The sequence below is a fragment of the Schistocerca serialis genome, chromosome 7 (genome assembly GCF_023864345.2).
Source record: "Schistocerca serialis cubense isolate TAMUIC-IGC-003099 chromosome 7, iqSchSeri2.2, whole genome shotgun sequence".
Classification (NCBI taxonomy): Eukaryota; Metazoa; Arthropoda; class Insecta; order Orthoptera; family Acrididae; genus Schistocerca; species Schistocerca serialis.
In genome coordinates, this window is record NC_064644.1 from 612,371,519 (window position 1) to 612,391,152 (window position 19,634).

A 19,634-nucleotide genomic window follows, 5' to 3' on the forward strand; every position below is an offset into this window, starting at 1 on the left:
ACCTAACTTTCTTCAATTCGTACCTCTTCCTCATCTGGGTTATCCCTGTTCTCGTGTGAGTAATACCTTTTTATGTTTTCCACATGTTCCTTACCAAGCACTCTCTTTGTCCGTGCATACTCCAACTCCACAGTGTTAGGATGACCAACTTTTATAATCCTGTACGTTCCCTTATAAACGTGGTTAGATTTATGTATTTCAGAGTTTATTTTCTTTGATTTTGCATGAACCTTAGTCCCTTCCTTCTTCTTGATTCCCCAAGTGTAGGCCTCGCCTTCCATTGCAATCCTCTGATTATCCTCTTCTCGTCGCATGGCTATAGCATTTCTCAGATTGACAGCCGATTGGTTTTGCCTATCTCCTATCCCCTTAACCGCATCGTTGCATTGTTTCCGCACCTGCGTCACCTCGGCGATTCCATGATAGCAATTTGTTTCCACTTCGGTGATCCTTTCTCCCAATTCGGCTTTAGTTTCTTCAATACCGTCTTCTACCTTTTTTGTTAGCTTCCCTTCTATCTTCTGCACGTCTCCCTGGACTTGGTCTATATTCTCCTGTAGCTTCCTCTCTCTCTCGTCGATGTTCACCTTCAGTTGTTTGGGTAACTCCTGCACTTCCTCCTTCAGATTGCATTCCATCTTCGTGTATGATATTTTGATCTCTTGTGCTATAGTTTCTTGTAAATTTTTCTTTAATAATTCTCTGAATTCTCATAAACTTTCCTGTATTTATTTGTGGACTATTTCTCTCCTTTCTTGAAAATATTTCTTTAGTAATGCACTGTTTTCTTTTAGCAAGGCTGCCAACATTGACCGTATATCTGCACCCTCGGAAACTGGCTTATCTCTCGTTGTTTGTCCCAGTGTCTCGGGATAACTAATTGAGTGTGCTAATGGGCTATCTAATGACACTCCATAATCACTGATTCCTGAATCATCTCTGTCTTCCTGTCCTATCCCTTTCCTTTCAACTACTGCCTCACAAACCTGCTTATCTTCAGTAGACATGTTTGTTTATTTTTAACACACAGGAAGTAATATAGAATAACCTCTAGTAACCCAAAACACTCCTAATTACCATGAAACTAATCAAACAGTACCTGAAGTATTTTTCAATTAATCCTTAAATTGATACAATATGCAGGAGCATCTAACATAACAACTCTCAAAACCTAATCACTTCAAATATCAATTTTCACATACACAGCTTATGTAAAATGTTTTAAATAAGATAAATCACACTACTCATAAAATCTATACATATGAAATCCCCCAAAAACAATAAGCATATCTGTATAATTATCATTTAGACCGCGCAGTATGCATAAATAAGTATGCTCAATTTCAGAGTATTTTTCGCAAACTTCTCAGAAATTACTGCAATTGGGCACTTTTCCTAACACGCAATTCAGTTTATAAATGTTTATTTACCGCGAAAACTGCACATTGCAATTTAATGTTGTGTCAACCAGTCGTCTCCACTCACCAACCGACGTTACCACGAGTCGCGATGTTTTGACGTTTGAAGTGGGCGTGGCGCTGTACTGCCACCGGAACCGCGTGAGGTCTTGCTATGGTGGGACGTCGTAGTTCTCAGCCGGCCGCTCCGTGGTGCTGCAGGCGGGCGTAGTTTATAGCTCGGCTGCTAGATGTCGGGACGGCGCTCGGTGTAGTACGTCTGTGCTTGAACTACTCTTTGCACAGGTAGTTGGGATGATGTGTGAAATCACCTCGCAGATCGAAACTCTACATGGGTCTGTGTGACGTCACTCAACAATTGCGTCGCCACACGAATTGTCGTCCACATAACAGTTTATGGGTCCACAAGAAGCTGTCCGATTTTCACTATTTAAAAAGCAATTCCAGTCAAAATATTATCACTAAACACTTCTTTAAAACTTTCGTGACGAATTCTTGGCTCGTTTTGGTCGTCATAATGTTCACACGTGTCTTTCTTTGGTATTCACTTTTCACAGTTTTTCGCGCGGATTTACGCATTTGCACATTATAACACAGTTTATCGACACTGTTACCCTCATCTAATATGGCAAGAAAAAACAGTTTATTCACAATTGTAAGATATTATTAATTCGTATTGTTCAAAAAAAAAAAAAAAATGCACTGTTTCTTGTCGCGATTTTAAAGTTTATCCTCTGTCTCGATCCAAAATTGGAAAAATATTTTCTCGCGTTAAGCAAGATAAAACTACCTATTGTTCTTTACGATTCGTCCAAAAATTGCACTTGTCCTTTCACGGTAAGCCAAGGGTGTAACACTCCGGTTTAATCTACTGACTTATCCCGCTCGATCGGGATCTGATAGCAGCCCAAATAGATAATAATTAATGTGACCGTGTACCTAATGGGGCTGGCAATCGGATTGGACTGCTACGGAGTTGTTACATTCCATTTTGTCCTTCTCGAATGCTGTAATAATAAAATGTCTGGTGGCAAGAAGAACAACAACACAGCTTCATTAATCAACAACCTATATTCATCACAAAAACACCAAAGTAAGGAGACAGCCACTGCCTTCGTCCTACAGAGTTAATAACGGCTAATCTCAGCACAGGCCCTTTCGTTATTCCTTATTGTCACACGCAATTTTCATCATTGTAATCCAACACTCTAATCCAACACTGCGATCCAACACTGCAATCCAAATGATGCCGGCGCGGTAGACGCGTAATTACAATATCGGCACAAAAATGTCACTGAATCACACTAGTAATTATACTTTTTCACTTTCCCGTATATTTCTAACACAAAGGGGTTAAACCACGGCAATGGCCACTCCCTTTGTCGGTACGGTCTTGCATTCCAGCAACAGACCACACCCGGCTCGGCCCGCAGCGCGTACCACACACTACTGACTCAACACTCGCTCTCGCTCTCGCAACCCGACACACACTATCGATTGTTTGTGCTGTCAACCTGTGCTGTCGCAAAACTTATAGTGAGGGCCTACGGACCCCTTACAAATTGTGGAAAAACTGTTCATGGCTTTTGCATCACGACAATACCACTGCTAATTTGTCATTGCTTACAAGAGATATTTTGGACAAAAACAACACAACAATCATGCCTCAGTCACCACACTCACGATTTCACCCCCTGAGACTTTTTCCTGTTCCCAAACTGAAGAGACCTATGAAAGGATGAAGATTTTAAATGATTGAGGAAATAAAAACTGCATTACTGGAAGTACTCAAGGCTGTACCAAAAAGTGCTTACTAAAAGTGCTTCGAGGATCACAAGAAGCATTGGAACAAGTGTATTGTGTCTGAGGGAGATTACTTTGAAGGGAACAACATGAATATTGATGAATAAATAAATATTGGAATACAAACGTCTCAAAAATGAGATCGACAGGAAGTGCAAAATGGCTAAGCAGGGATGGCTAGAGGACAAATGTAAGGAAATAGAGGCTTGTCTCACAAGGGGTAAGATAGATACTGCCTACAGGAAAATTAAAGAGACCTTTGGAGAGAAGAGAACCACTTGTATGAATATCAAGAGCTCAGATGGCAACCCAGTTCTAAGCAAAGAAGGGAAGGCAGAAAGGTGGAAGGAGTATATAGAGGGTTTACACAAGGGCGATGTACTTGAGGACAATATTATGGAAATGGAAGAGGATGTAGATGAGGACGAAATGGGAGATAAGATACTGCGTGAAGAGTTTGACAGAGCACTGAAAGACCTGAGTCGAAACAAGGCCCCGGGAGTAGACAACATTCCATTAGTACTACTGATGGCCTTGGGAGAGCCAGTCATGACAAAACTCTACCATCTGGTTAGCAAGATGTATGAGACAGGTGAAATACCCTCAGACTTCAAGAAGAATATAATAATTCCAATCCCAAAGAAAGCAGGTGCTGACATTTGTGAAAATTACCGAACTATCAGTTTAATAAGTCACAGCTGCAAAATACTAACGCGAATTCTTTACTGACGAATGGAAAAACTGGTAGAAGCAGACCTCGGGGAAGATCAGTTTGGATTCCTTAGAAATGTTGGAACACGTGAGGCAATACTAACCTTACGACTTATCTTAGAAGAAAGATTAAGAAAAGGCAAACCTACGTTTCTAGCATTTGTAGACTTAGAGAAAGCTTTTGACAATGTTAACTGGAATACTCTCTTTCAAATTCTGAAGGTGGCAGGTATAAAATACAGGGAGTGAAAGGCCATTTACAATTTGTACAGAAATCAGATGGCAGTTATAAGAGTCGAGGGGCATGAAAGGGAAGCAGTGGTTGGGAAAGGAGTGAGACAGGGTCGTAGCCTCTCCCTGATGTTATTCAATCTGTATATTGAGCAAGCAGTAAAGGAAACAAAAGAAAAATTCGGAGTAGGTATTAAAATTCATGGAGAAGAAGTAAAAACTTTGAGGTTCGCCGACGACATTGTAATTCTGTCAGAGACAGCAAAGGACTTGGAAGAGCAGTTGAACGGAATGGACAGTGTCTTGAAAGGAGAATATAAGATGAACATCAACAAAAGCAAAACGAGGATAATGGAATGTAGTCAAATTAAGTCGGGTGATGCTAAGGGAATTAGATTAGGAAATGAGACACTTCAAGTAGTAAAGGAGTTTTGCTATTTAGGGAGTAAAATAACTGATGATGGTCAAAGTAGAGAGGATATAAAATGTAGACTGGCAATGGCAAGGAAATCGTTTCTGAAGAAGAGAAATTTGTTAACATCGAGTATAGATTTAAGTGTCAGGAAGTCGTTTCTGAAAGTATTTGTATGGAGTGTAGCCATGTATGGAAGTGAAACATGGACGATAACCAGTCTGGACAAGAAGAGAATAGAAGCTTTCGAAATGTGGTGCTACAGAAGAATGCTGAAGATAAGGTGGGCAGATCACGTAACTAATGAGGAGGTATTGAATAGGATTGAGGAGAAGAGAAGTTTGTGGCACAACTGGACTAGAAGAAGGGATCGGTTGGTAGGACATGTTTTGAGGCATCAAGGGATCACAAATTTAGCATTGGAGGGCAGCATGGAGGGCAAAAATCGTAGAGGGAGACCAAGAGATGAATACACTAAGCAGATTCAGAAGGATGTAGGTTGCAGTAGTTACTGGGAGATGAAGAAGCTTGCACAGGATAGAGTAGCATGGAGAGCTGCATCAAACCAGTCTCAGGACTGAAGACCACAACAACAACAACAAAATTTTTTCATAAAAATATAAAGCCACCTTACTTTTTGAACACACTTTGTGCTTCGTAACTTGCTGCCTTTATGTTAGCATACATACTACTTCTCAAAAGTTGTCTTTTGAACTTTTATTTGGTTTCATAATGGAAACATATGTAACTGGAGATGCTTGTTTTCACTGATACTGTACCCAATGCATTCGTTACTATTGTAAGCAGAAAGTTGTTAATGGATACATGTTACTTAATTTCTTCTCTAAGACCAATTACAAGTAGCATGTACTCAGTTGAGACAGTAAGGAATGGGTGGGCCCTACAGAGAAATTTCTGCAACCATTGTTTAATGTGCTTGTTCAGGGACTCAGTTCATCTCTGTTGTTAGTCTGATAAATTTATCACTTTCTTTGTCAATGTAGTAATAACAGACTGCATGTAAGGTCATCATCTTAGAATTTAACATATTATCATTGAATTTGTAACTGCAGGATCAAAAAAGTTTTTGCAAATACCTTTGCTATTTGTTCCATGTGATCCATTGTTATGTTATGAAAAGAGTATTGATTTTCTTATTATATTGTCATGTAGAAGAAGATGTAATTAGATGAATGATGAACACTAACTTCACTTAATGAAGATTTATTCAGCACTTGCACATACAAGAGTGCGGAGCGAACTGCTTCCGGGCAGAACACATACAGTATATATACTGTTATAGAACATTCCAATACAATGATTTTTGACATTTGTGGATACTTCTAGAATGTACTCGAACCAAATGTAGAAATTAAAATTTTACAGTTCAGGTGACTTTTGAACTCGTGGCCCCCCATGCAACAGTCTAGTATCATAACCACTACACCACAGGGAATGTGCTACTCAGCTTCTTCTGCAACATTGCTCCCTCCTTAAGAGAACAGCGTGTCAGTGTTATGTCGTCCTAGTGTGGGAACGAGTCATCGGTCCTGCATACTCTGACTCCCAATGACTGATGTTTGCACTGGCAGTGATCTTCTTAAAACTTCCTTTGCTGCTATACTCTTCATCACCTTTCTGCTTGTTGCCTGTCACTGGAGCTATGAGTTTACCGTGGGTTGCAGAATCCTTATAAGGCTTCATTTGAAGGATGTGGACTGTAGCTCAGACCTTTCGTTGTTTTGTGTTGGGGATGAAATCTTCATAAGTAACATCAGTCGACTGTTTTACAACCTTACAAGGTCCAAAGTAGCACCTGAGGAGCTTCTCAGAGAGACCAACCTTCTGAACAGGAGTGAAGATCCAGACGAGGTCACCAGTCTGGTAGACAACAGGGCGGTGGCTCGCGTCATACGTTCGGCGATCGTTTTCTTGAGCCTGCAGCATGCAGAGTCGAGCTAACTGCCAAGCTTCCTCTGCTCAGTTTAACGCCTGGCTACTGTAGTCGTCGTCCACGTCATCAGGATGTAACGGAAACACAGTGTCCATCGTCTTAGTCACCTCACACCCATGCACCAGGAAAAATGGTGTAAATCCTGTGGTGTCTTGTTTGGTGGTGTTGTAGGGAAATGTCACAGAATGTAGCACCTCATCGCAGTTGCTCTGCTCAATATTGATGAACATTGATAGCATGTCAGCCAAGGTCTTAATAAGGTGTTCAGTACGCCTGTTAGTTTGCGGATGGTAGGCAGTCATGTGATGGGTAATGTTGCACTGACGGCTTATCTCTGTCACAAGATTTGACTGAAGAACTTTCCTTCGATCCGTAGTTAACAACCTTGGAGCACCATGTTTTAATACAATGTCTTCCACGATGAATTTGTCTACCTCGAATGCTTTGACTGTTTTTGTGGCTTTTGGAATGGCATAGCATGTCAGATAATCAGTGCAAACAATAATCCATCTATTGCCATTAGCAGATATTGGAAATCGTCCAAGGAGGTCAATCTCAACACGCTGGAAAGGCATTTCAGCTGGTGCAAGTGGTATGAGTCGGCCAGGTGGTTTTTGAGGAACTGCCTTTCTCCTCTGGCACTCTCGACAGTGCGACACACAATGACGGACACTCCTAAATAAACCTGGCCAGAAAAATCTCTTGCGGATCCAATCGTATGTCTTGATAAATCCTAAATATCTGGCCTCAGGTGTGTCATGGAATTTCTGTAGAATATCTAAGCACATCACTGATAGACACCTCTTTCCAAAAGAGTCAAAATTTTTCTTGCAAAGTAATCCATTAACTACCTTAAATTTTCCTTTCACATCCTTTGACCGATTTAAGGCAAGCATAATTTGAGATATCTTGGTGTCCTTCTGCTCAGCAGAGAGATCCTGGAGTGAAGTGAGACAGTCACTATCTTCATCAAAGTCTTGATGGTCTTGCACAGGGTTTCTAGAAAGACAGTCGGCATCTTGGTGTTTTCTTCCACTTTTGTACACTATGGTAATGTCATACTCTTGAAGACATAGTGCCCACCTGGCGAGTCATCCTGTTGGATCCATAAGCCCTGCCAACCAACAAAGTGAATGAAGTGCATTTTCAACTTCTCGTGGCATGATGAATAATCCATTAAATTTCGGGCATGCAATATGAAATACAAAATTGCACCTCACACATTGCACAATAGTTCACCAGTGTTGTTGCTATCACAGAGAAAACTTTTGCAGTGTTCCTTCACACCATTACAATATGAACATCCATCAATCCCCACTTTAAATCTGTTTAACAAACAATTAGAAATTGCAAACTCCTCAAAATTTCTATGCTTCTAGATTCAGGAAATCATGAAATGGGACACACTCATGAACTGTGTCAGCAAGAAGCTAAGCAGAAAATGCTATGGCATAAAAATACTTACTATGTGTAGAAGAAAAAAAAACATCAAAAAATGCAGGTTATCTGCTGCAATATGGGATAATTTTTTGGGGCAACTTTTTAGTAAGAAAAATGCTGTTTCATATAGCACAAAAAGGATCATAAAGGCAGCTGAATTAGCAGTACCCAGAAGCTCTTCCAAACCCCGATTTAAAGCACTCCAGAAACTACCATTGCCATGCTTGTACATTTTGACATGGTTACTTACCTAAAGGACATTTCAAAGGCTAAAAACAACTCAATATGTACAAATCAAGAAGTCTGTACATATGACACCAAGCAAAAATTGGATCTTCACATTGAGTATGCAGATACCACCCTTAGATAGAATGAATCACTGTAGACTGGGGAAAAAACTTTGCAATAAACTTCCTCCGCCACATCAAAATAGTAAAAGAAATGCAAAAGTTAAAAATTATTCTAAATTAACAAATTTGCAAGATAGATATCATTGTAAGTGAATATATGTTGGCATAAATTTAAGTTATTCTCCTGTTTCTTTCAGTATATTCCTTTTGATATCTGTTGTATTATATGTTAAATTATATTACTGTTTTAATGTAGTATATTGCACTGTGTATTGTACTCTATTACATCCTTAAAATTATTTACATCTTTGAGTTAATTACATTGTAATATGCCATGTATTTAAAACTGTATACCAATGTACAAAATAGTCATATCCCATATCAGTGATTTGTTTGAATGGATGCTTGATATATATATATATATATATATATTATATATATATATATAACAAGTACTTCTCTCTTGCATAATAAATATGTTCTACTCATTTCAAACATAGCTGTAGTTCATGTGAATTCATATTGCATAAAGTGAAACAAATCTGTGTTTTAATATAAATGAAATAAGAATAATAATATTCTGTTCTTCTTTTGTCACAGAAAATGCATGTGTACAAGAAGACACTGCAAGCCCTCATCTACCCAATATCCAGCACAACACCCCACAACTTTGTTCTGTGGACAGCGACATCACCAACTTACTGCTACGAATGTGAGGGTCTGCTTTGGGGCATTGCAAGACAAGGGGTTCGCTGTACAGAATGTGGTGTGAAATGTCACGAGAAATGCAAGGACCTGCTGAATGCTGACTGTTTGCAAAGTTTGTATAAAATGACTTTTAGTTAATTTAAGCTCAAATTACAACAGTGTAAAGTAGCTATGAAATATTACTTACAAGAAGAATAAGGGAAGGAAGCTTATTAACTTTTATGCGATTCAGTGAGCATTGTATTACATCTACATTTACATACATGTGCCACAAGCCATCGTATGGTATATGGTGAAGGGTAACTTGTACCACCACTAGTCATTCACTTGTCTGTTCCATTTGCAAATGGAGCAAAGGAAAGATGAACATGTATATGACTCCATGAGGCCTAATTTCTCTTGTCTTGTCTTAACAATCTTTACACAAAATGTAAGTTGGATGCTGATAAATCATTCGGGAACCAGATGCAAATGCTGAGCCTTCAAATTTTCTCAATAGTGTTTCACAAAAAAAAAAAATGTCATAATCCCTACAGGGGGTCCCATTTTGAGTTCCTGGATCATTAGTGTAGTGCTTGCCTGTTGATTGAATTGCTTTGCTGTCTTCCTTTAATTTTAGCCGGTGGGGTCCCAAACATGTGAACAGTACCCAAGAATGGGTCGCAGTAGTGTCAGGGTTGTTTGTCTCAGTAGCATGAAATTGTTCGTTTATTGAGATGTCATGCTTTGTCACTGGCAGCTGAGCGTGTGCACTCCTTCTCTACTCTCTCGTTCTACTGCTTCTCCCCTTCAACCCCTCCCCTCAGCTTAAAGTCAGTGCTGACACCAATACTTGCTGCTAGCCTAGCAGCTGTCGATGAGATGCTGGTAGGCATCAGGAATGGTTTGTTTGGATCTGAGATTGCTAATGCTGTGCCCAGACACAAGTCATGTGTGCATGTGTGCTGAGTGATTGTGTGAATGTGTGTGCACTGCACTCTCATTTTCTGACAAAGGCAGTAGCCAAAAATTTAATTGTGAGAGTGTGGTTGTCTTTTCTGTGTGCCTGTCTGTGGCTCAGTGATCATCTCTACGGTGAGTTGCTGATTATCCTCGTTACTATTGATTCTCATTGTATATGCGCAAGTTATCTGTTGTGTGGGTGATCACTGCAGTCTCATTTCATCAACGTGGTGTCTGTGAGACGTGAGTATCTGGCCACACGAATGGACTACCATGACGGGCCAAATCTGTAGGCCATTTCTGTGGGTATCTCTAATGGATCGGGCCTGCCGATCTCAAACGCATAGTTCCCACTAACGTGCAGGAGCTGCCTGTTAGATGTAGTGTTGTCAATCTGCTCACAGGCCAGGTCTGTCTGTCTGTGGCACAGTGTGGTGAATTTTCATGGTTGATCCATGAACCCAGGGCTGTGGTGCCCCTCAGCAGGCCAGAGGCCATGGGCGATGGATTTCAGGAATTGTGACTGTCTCCCCACATTCTACAGTGCAGCGTTTTATAGACTTTTATTTATTCTAGTAAATTTTGGCACCCCAAAAGTAGTTAATGTATTAGAAAGTATGGACAATAAGAAGAAGACAATTGTGATGGTTGCTAGAAGTTTGTATGCAATGTACTCATGCATTTCTTGAAAGAAAAATCACACAATACCTGTAAAGTAATAAACATAACACAGTGGGTAATAACCAACACTAATGAACATAGTAGAAGCAATATTTTACTGGTGGTCACCCATGGTGTTAGTTTACATAACTCTTCCACACCTTATACATTTCTTTCAAGAGGCCTACGTTCTTCTCAGGTTATTTCTGGAAGCGGTGAAGGTATTTTAAATCTGTGTTGTGACTCCAACAAAATTTGTATTTTTGTCATCAAATGTGTTTCACTTTATTGAAATAAAATAACATCAGTGGTCTTAATGAAACATATTTACACTTTGGGCCACTTTCTCTATCTAAAAACAGTTCATTACAAAATATGTTGCTGTTAGTATTCAACATTTTTGCTCAGACATTTAGAAATAAAAAAGGCCTTACATTTTTTTGTCAACTTACATTTTTACTCTCCCTTGAGATCTCAGAATTTGTCAGGGAAAAATGCCAAAACTTGTCTGTAAATCAGGGAAATATCAGGGAATATCACTTGGGGAAACTTGTGTCAACTCTGATGTTTTCTATGCATTCTCATTAATAGATGAGGTACACTTTTGTAGAATTCTCCCAATCAACCAAAGTTGACCAGTTGTATTTCCTACTACTGATCTTATTTGCTCATTTCATTTGATATTGCTCTGCAACGTTATGCTGAAATATTCAATCTACTTGACTGTGTCAAACACCACACCCTAATACCGTATTGGAACATTACAAAATTGTGTTTCCTACTCATCTGCATTAACAGATTTTTCTACATTTGGAACAAGATGCTTAATTTTACAATAAATAGCAGAGATTTTTTCACAGACCAAAAAGCTGCTGGAGGTAATAGGCTACCAAGAAAAATGAGTACCGAATGTTGGTAAACTGTAAATGATTTTAAAATACAAGGCCTTGCGAGTGACACATTGCATTGAGACTTATCTGGGAGAGTAATATGAATCATAAAGGCAGAGATCCAGATATTAAGAAATGGAGAGAGAAGAACTGTTGTTCATCAGTCATAAATATTAAGCATAAAATTGAGAACTCACAAGTTGGATAAAGGAAACTCCGTTACATGCAAACGTATCATAGACTTTCTAGACTGCCTGAATACTCAAGTTTCTATGTCCCTTGAAGAAGGATAGTGGCAAATTGAGGCTATTTCATTATCCTAGTGTTTGAGTCTCTGTCATCTCTCTTTGTTTCAAGTTCTGTCAGCTCCAAAGAGAACTCCTATGATTCTGGATCACTGAATATAGTTCACATCATGTAGGAAGGCTTCCCTATTTTCAGCTGTTCTGTGTATCCCACACCATTAACTGCTAGCAGCCAACAAGATTCATTCTCTCTTTGAGCAGCTAGCCATTAGTTACAAGATAGACTATGAGAATATCTTTCCCAAATGCTGCGACAGTCAGTTTCATTCACAGAGCAACCAAATTAGTCATTCAGGTGTTGATGTTACTTTCTTGTAGCAGTATAGCTGCAAATGTGCATCTGTAAACATTTTAGTGTTATTTCCAAATGAATGTGTCAGATGACTGCAGTAAACAAGAAGTTACTCACAAGCAACTTTAACTAAATTTTTTGCGTGTGGAGTGTTGTCTTAGTTGTGCAACTGGATTTATGATTTCCTGTCAGGAAAGTCACAGTATATAGTCATCAACAAAAAATCATTGAGTAAAACAGAAGTGGTATCTGGCATTTGCAAGGAAGTATTGTAGACCATCTGCTGTTCCCCATCTAGTAAACGATTTAGGAGACAATCTGAGTAGCCCTCATCGACTGTTTGCAGATGATGCTGTGATTTACCATCTTATAAAGACATCAGGAAAAGGAAGTAGAAAAGGTTTTGAGAGAACTCCAGATTACTGAAGTCATGTTAAAGAATGGTACAGCCAAGACTGTGACCAAAGACAAAACTAAGAGTTTCCAAGTTAAGATAAACGCCAGGAAACCATTTCAGATATCAGATGGGGAAATAAAATAAGAGAAATTATACACCTCACAGAAAGATTAAAGTGTTTGTTTGAGATGAGTAGTATAGATATTAATGTTAGTGCCATTGAGAAACATCTGAATTCCCTAAAATTGAAAGCTGCAGGGCCCAGTAGAATCCCTGTCAGATTCTATACCAAATATTCACCTGAGTTAGCCCCTCTTCTAATTATCTACTGCAGAGTTTTCAAACAAAAAACCATGCCTAGTAGCCAGGAAGAAAGCACAAGTGAGAACCACCTAAGTGAAGGATAGTAGAAGTAATCCACAAAACTTCCGACTAATATCCTTGACATCCATTGATTGTAGAATCTTCAAACATGTTCTGAGCTCAAACATGACATATCTCGAATAGAATGCTAAGCGGCATGCATTTGAAAAATATCAATCATGTGAAATACAAATCACATCTTTCTCACATGACATTCTGAAAGCCATGGATCAGGGCAGCCAAGTAGACCTAGTATTTCTCAGTTTTGTAGGAGAATTTGATTCAATACCATATGTATGCTTATTGGCAAAAGTACAGTCATATGAGGTATGAAGCGAAATTTGTGACTGGATTGAGGATTTTCTGGTAGGGAAGATGCAGCATGTTATTTCGGATGGAGAGTTGTCGACAGATGTAGAAAAAAGTGGAAATAATTTCGAGGGTGTTCCTTGGAAGTGTGTTGGGGTCCCTGTTGTTCTTTTTGTATAATGACCTTAGACTTTTCACAGACAGTAATCGATAATGGAGTACTGTCTGAAAAAGCTGCACAGATATTCTGTCAGATCTTGATAAGATTTCAGAGTGGTGCAAAGATTGTCAGCTTTCTTTAAATGTTAAAAAATGCTTAAAAAATGAAAAACTATGTATCGTAGGATTACAGTATCACTGAGTTACAATTGGAACTGATCAGCTCAGAAATACCTGGATGTAACATTTTGTGTGGGTATGAAATGATCTCATTGGCTTGGTTGTAGGTAAAGCAGGTGGCAGATTTCAATTTATTGGTGGAATATGAGGGAAATGCAGTCAGTCTACTTAGGAGATTACTTACTAATCACTATGTGACCCATTAGAGAATATTGCTCAGGTTTGTAGAATTTGTACCAAATAGGACTAAATGGGATTTTGAAATTACACAGAGGAGGACAGCATGAGTGGTCACAGGTTTGTTTGATCTGTGGAAGAGTGTCACAGAGATTCTGTAGAAACTGAACTAGCAGGCTCTTGAAGGTAGACACAACTATCCCGAAAAAGATGGTGATGGTAGGAATATAACACAACCCCCTACACATCCCACCTGTAATGATCATGAGGACAAGATTAAACTAATTATAGAGGCATTTAAACTGTCGTTCTTGCTGTGCTCCATACATGAATGGTATGGGAAAAGACTCTCATAAATGGTACAGTTGGAAGTACCCTCTGGCATGCACTTCACAGTGGTCTGCAGAGTATGGATGTAGATATAGAAGTAGATCTCAGTTGTGTGTCATTGATATTATAGTCATAGGATTCAAAATTTCTTCATCATGTATAGTGCTCAGTTATAATTTCTGTACATTTAAAGCAATGGTGACAACACAACACCCAGTCCCTGAGCAGCAATGCCAATCTTTGCATCAGTTTAAAAATCTTATCACAATCTGGCTTAATATTGTATAGCATTGTTTGGGTAGAACTTCATTACAGATCATTGCATCATACGCCAGGTCATTAATATACAGCTTAAATGGCAAGATTCCAAATACACTTCCCTAGGGTATTCATGAAGTCTCTTCCACATCTGTCGATGATTGTCTGTCCAAGATAACATGCTGCATCCTCCCATCAAAGCAATTCTCAATGCAGTCAGACTTTTTTTTACATGTTGTATGATTATACTCTCAGTAATAAGTACTGATGCATTACCACCTTTCAGAAGTCAAGAAATACTGCATAAACCAAATTACTTCATCCTGTAGATTTCAGTTAGATTATTGCTTATTTATTTTTAAGTTTCATGTACCATGGGTCATTTGCATGATAAATCGTAATGATGTGAAACGTGTTATTTTACATTCGCACACCACAAAGTATGTTGCAAGTATGGCTACATGCTGAATGTTTGTAAGTTTTTTTAAAGAAAATATGCAGGTGTGAGTTAGTTATTCGTGTCCACCACATTACAGCAGAAGAAAATATTCTAAGGGAAAGAAGGAGTGGTCAAGCAGAAACTTTTTCAGTTTGTTTTCAGCTTTTACTTTGCTACCTGTCAGACATTTTATATCACTGGGTAAGTGATCAGAAATTATAGTTACAGCCTAGCACAGTCCACCTCGATAGCTGAGTGGTCAGCACAACGGAATGCTGTACCAGGGGGCCCAGGTGTGATTCCCGGCTGGGTCGGAGATTTTCTCTGCTCAGGGACTGGGTGTTGTGTTGTCACCATCATCATCATCATCATCATCATCATCATCATCATCGACATGTGAGTTGCTGAAGTGACATCAACTCAAAAGACTTGCACGAGGTGACCAGTCTACCTGATGGGATGCCTTAGCCACACGACGTTTCATTTCATTTCAGCATAGTGCTGTGGCCCGGTGTAATGTTAAGCTCTCTCTATACAGCTTAAATGTTTTCATGGCCTTACTTGTTGAAGAATTCTGGTTCTGCTTTCTTGCAGCGCCGATGTCTTCTGCTAGCACCGGACGCTTCTCCAAAGATTTCACTGCTAGGAAGGGGAAATTTTCACTCTCTCATTCTCTCTCTCTCTTCTTATTTAAAAAATACGCTACTCTTGGAATATCATTCAATGCACCAGAACATATTTATTTCCACTTTGTACAAAAAAACAACTAAACTTTATGACGTAAGCCCACACGTTACCGGACACCCAGATTCAGTTAATTACACATTTTTGAACACATTTAATACTTAAGCTTTTATCATGGCTGACTATCCACGTCCAGTCCATGTACTCTCAACAGCAGTTCACCGTCTAATAAACAGACACTATTTCGAGTCTCTCCATTTGTTTTTTAACAATACAATGCTACATTACTCTTCACTCATTCTTATGCCCTGCATTAAAATAATGCGTGTTCGAAACGGCTGGAACACGAGTGTCTCCAGACTTTCGTAAAATTCTGGGGGCACTACATATCTCTCCCCTTAGCTCGAACACTTGTATTTTGCACACAACATATATTTTAATAATTTTTTTTTTCTTAACACTTATCTTGTTACTTTGTACTACATAAAAACATTAGGTACAAAAACTCTCTTCCATCTCCGTTATTTCATAAAGCTGTTGGCAATATCTTTCATAGACATAGTAATATGATAAACTAATATTACAACAAGTATTAGCTATTTCCAATAGATATATCTACTCTTACTTCCAGGATTGAGCCAAACTAAATCCCTCACCCCCCCCCCCCTTTTTTTTTTTTTTTTTTTTTTTTTTTTTAAAAGAAGCTGTTGCAATTATAACCACCAGTTTTCTGGGTCTGAAAAAAATTTGTTGTTTAGTTGTACTGGGGGTTTTCTCTTTTTTCTATCTCCTGAGGCAGGACTCATCTTTTCTATTTAAAAAATTTTAGAATTCAAATTTACCAGGTGAAACTTTCCACTACAATCTCAGGTCACTATACCACCCTTTCCCTTTGGGTTCCAGTCTACGTAGGGGTTGATACTATGAAAACATCTTCTTCCTCATCCTTGGGTAGGTATGCCCCTTCCATTTATACCTAACTATGGTACAGGTCAATGCCTTTTTGGTGCCCCTGCTCGCTCAGTATAGGTCAGCCTCCTCTGGGTCTGCCTACCTGCCTCTCTTTCTCTCATTTCATCTATATCGGATGTGCCCTCCCTATCTTCTCTAACAATGATTCATAGTCTTGCCTCTTTCGTATTCCTCTGCACACAATTTTATTTAAAATTTCCAGGTAAAATTTCTATGTACCTCTCCTTTCCTCCTCCTGAGTCCTTCAGCCTACCTGCTTAAATTCTTTGCTTGTTCATTGCTTACAGCTCACTTATATAGCCTTAATAACTAAATTTGTTTTGTCAATGGTTGTAACTTTATTTCTTTTCTTCGGGCTATTCGGTCTGCACAATCCTATTATTCATCAGAAACTTATTTGACTTGATACCTCTGGCTTAATATCTATTTCTTTTTATCTCCATTCATATTACTTTGTACTACTAAAGCTATGAACAGAACTTCGTTGCCCCCTTGTTCCTTTAGCTTAAGCTTGAGGAGATGGGCAGTTTTTAATAGCCTCGATTCTCTCTGGGTCTGGTTTAATGCCTTTTACTCCCACAATGTGTCCTAAAAACTTTAATTCCTGCTTCACAAAGTGAGATTTGCTTAACTTTAGGGTGATACCCTTTTCCTTAAATCGGCCCAAAGTTTATTTCAATGTCCTACAATATTCTTCCCAAGTAGGTGAAATAATCAAGATGTAATCCACATAAATCACTAGTTCTTTCAATAACTCTCATCCAATAGCCTTATCAAGTGCTCTTATAAATACCGATACTGATATATTTAGTCCAAAAGGTAGTATATGAAAGTGGTGAGATTTTCCGTCGAAAAAAAAAAAGCAGTTTACTTTTTTGAATCGGGATGTAACGGGATTTGCCAGTACCCAGCCGTCAGATCAACAGAGCTAAAATACTGGGCATCCTTAAATTTAGTTAATAATTCATCTATATTAACCAGACGATCTCTTTCAGTTTCAATATGACGTTTGAGAGTGGGTGCATCTTGCACCAGTCTCACTTCACATGTCGCTTTTATCACTACTACTAAGGGATTATTATAGACACTCATACTTCTTTCTATTATATCTTCATCAATAATTTTATTAAGCTCCTCCCTAACTGCTTCTTTAAGACTTATAGGTATAGGGTATGGTTTGCAAAAAAACAGAGTCTCGTCCTTAATCTTAAATTTGGAAACATTACCGCTAACGGTACCCAGATTCTCTGGAAATACTGAATGGTATTTAGACAAAATTCTCACTAAATCCATTTGCTGTTCAATATTTAACACTTCAGATTCACTTACCTTTTTGTGAAAGTCGTCTTGTGGACATGCAGTATTAGTTAACTCTATCTCAGGAGACAACTGAGCTGACACAGTTAATTGTAATCTTTGGTGTTCAGATGTTTGATTATATATATTGCTGTCCGTCACAAACGTAATGCAATGTTTATTCTCGGGTTCCCCCACATAAATACAGTTCTCATCAAAATTTAGTTTAACATTGTAATCAGTTAACCAGTCTAAATCAAACAATATGTCTCTATTTATGTCTTCCACTACTAGCAAAGGTTGTTGAAATGTCATATCACTTATATGGCAGTGTGCCAAGGTTTCGTATTTAACAACCTTACTCTTATTTCGTTATACCAACTATGTATACACCAGTTACTGGTAAAACAGGTAAATTACTTTTAGTTTTTAATGTATGAAATTATTCCTTAGAAATAAGTGATACTTCACTACTAAAACTGATGAATGTGTCTACTTTGTGGTTTTCTATGTCTCCTGTTATAATGGGTTGTGGTGGTGTAGTTATTTTGTCTGCTTCCTCCAGCAGTAGCCACTCCTTGGTATGTACTTCATGCATAAAGGAAACCTGTACCCTCTTATTTAGGCCTCTCAATGTATTTCGATGACCTGGGCCCCGCTCTGTGTCCAGATCGCTCCACGTTTTCCTCATGGGTAGCAACCATGGGATGATTTCCAAACATTGGAACTGCATTACCCCCTGTTCCACAGCTGTTGCTGGGCACGAATTCCTGCGTAGTTACCGGACCAAGGTTGGTCGTTAATGGTCCTCATGAGCAACCCCTCTATTTACATTCCTACTACGTCGGTGGACTCAGGCAAGTTGGATCCATAAGGCTTTGACTGGTTATTATGATTCATATTATTCCTCCTAAAATTCAGATTTTCTTGCGCATGCAAGTTCTCGTTCCTGTCTTTATTGATTCCATCGAGTGCATCTACAAAGAACAACAGTTCCTCCACTGTTTTCCACCCACTGCATAGAATATCTTTTCTAGCATAAGTAGGTAGACGTCTTATTAAAATTCTAATTAACCCTTCTTCTTCCATTGGTCGATCTAAATATTTCACCCTTGTCAAATGCCAGTCAAAATACTTGCGCATTGTACCCCAGGCATTACTATAGTATTTAGGATCCCACAAATCTGAGATCAACTTCTCTTGTGCACTTGAAGACCAATATTTTTCCTTAAACTTTCTCTGAAAATCTTCCCAGGAGGTGAAGTTTTCAATATTTACTGTGCCCCATTCTGAAGCTTCACCCTCCAAATAACCTACCGCAAACTCTATTTTCTTAGCATCCTCCCAACTTTTAGGTATGGCTTGGTTAAACCATTTTAAGAAATGGGTGGGGTGTGCCCCCCCATCTGGTTTGCATTTAGGAAACTGTCTTGAAAAGCCTGAATTTGATCCCCATTGCAAATCAGTTGTCATGTCCTTATTTAATGTAATACTTTGGGAAACTGTACCTTTCTCTAGTTTCTACTGCATAAGCTTGAATTCTTTCCTCAACGTTTGTAAGACTTTCTTGGTGTTATCTAAATCAGAAGTTACTATAGGCGAAGAGATATCAGCACTTAGTTTCTCTTCAACCTTTCATCCTATTAATTCTTCTACTTGTTCTTCTAAGCCATCCGAATTTATAAGCTCTGCAGTCATTAACTTTTCTTTGAAGTTCTGTTCTATGGTGATTTGACCACTGAAATTTGCGCCTGTACTAGGGGGAGCAACTTATCTTGTTTCTGGATATTAGTCTACATCATATTCTAATTTTTGATCTAACTCTTTTAGATGAGCTTCATTTCTCTGTTCTAAATCCTTAAATAAAATATTTGTCTGTTCACTCAGGGAATCAGAAAATTCTTTTTCCTATTCTTGCATCTGATTATGAGGGATATTAACTTGAGTCTCTAGT

General features: G+C 38.7%; 1 protein-coding gene across 1 annotated transcript in view; it reads left to right on the forward strand.

Moving 5' to 3' along the window:
• The window catches only part of LOC126413295 (uncharacterized), a 640,882-nt gene that overhangs the window by 237,423 nt on the left and 383,825 nt on the right, over window positions 1–19,634 (forward strand). The window contains exon 10 of the mRNA XM_050083195.1: window positions 8,920–9,139. Within this exon, the coding sequence (XP_049939152.1) occupies window positions 8,920–9,139 (220 nt within the window). The remainder of the gene's footprint in view (window positions 1–8,919; window positions 9,140–19,634) is intronic.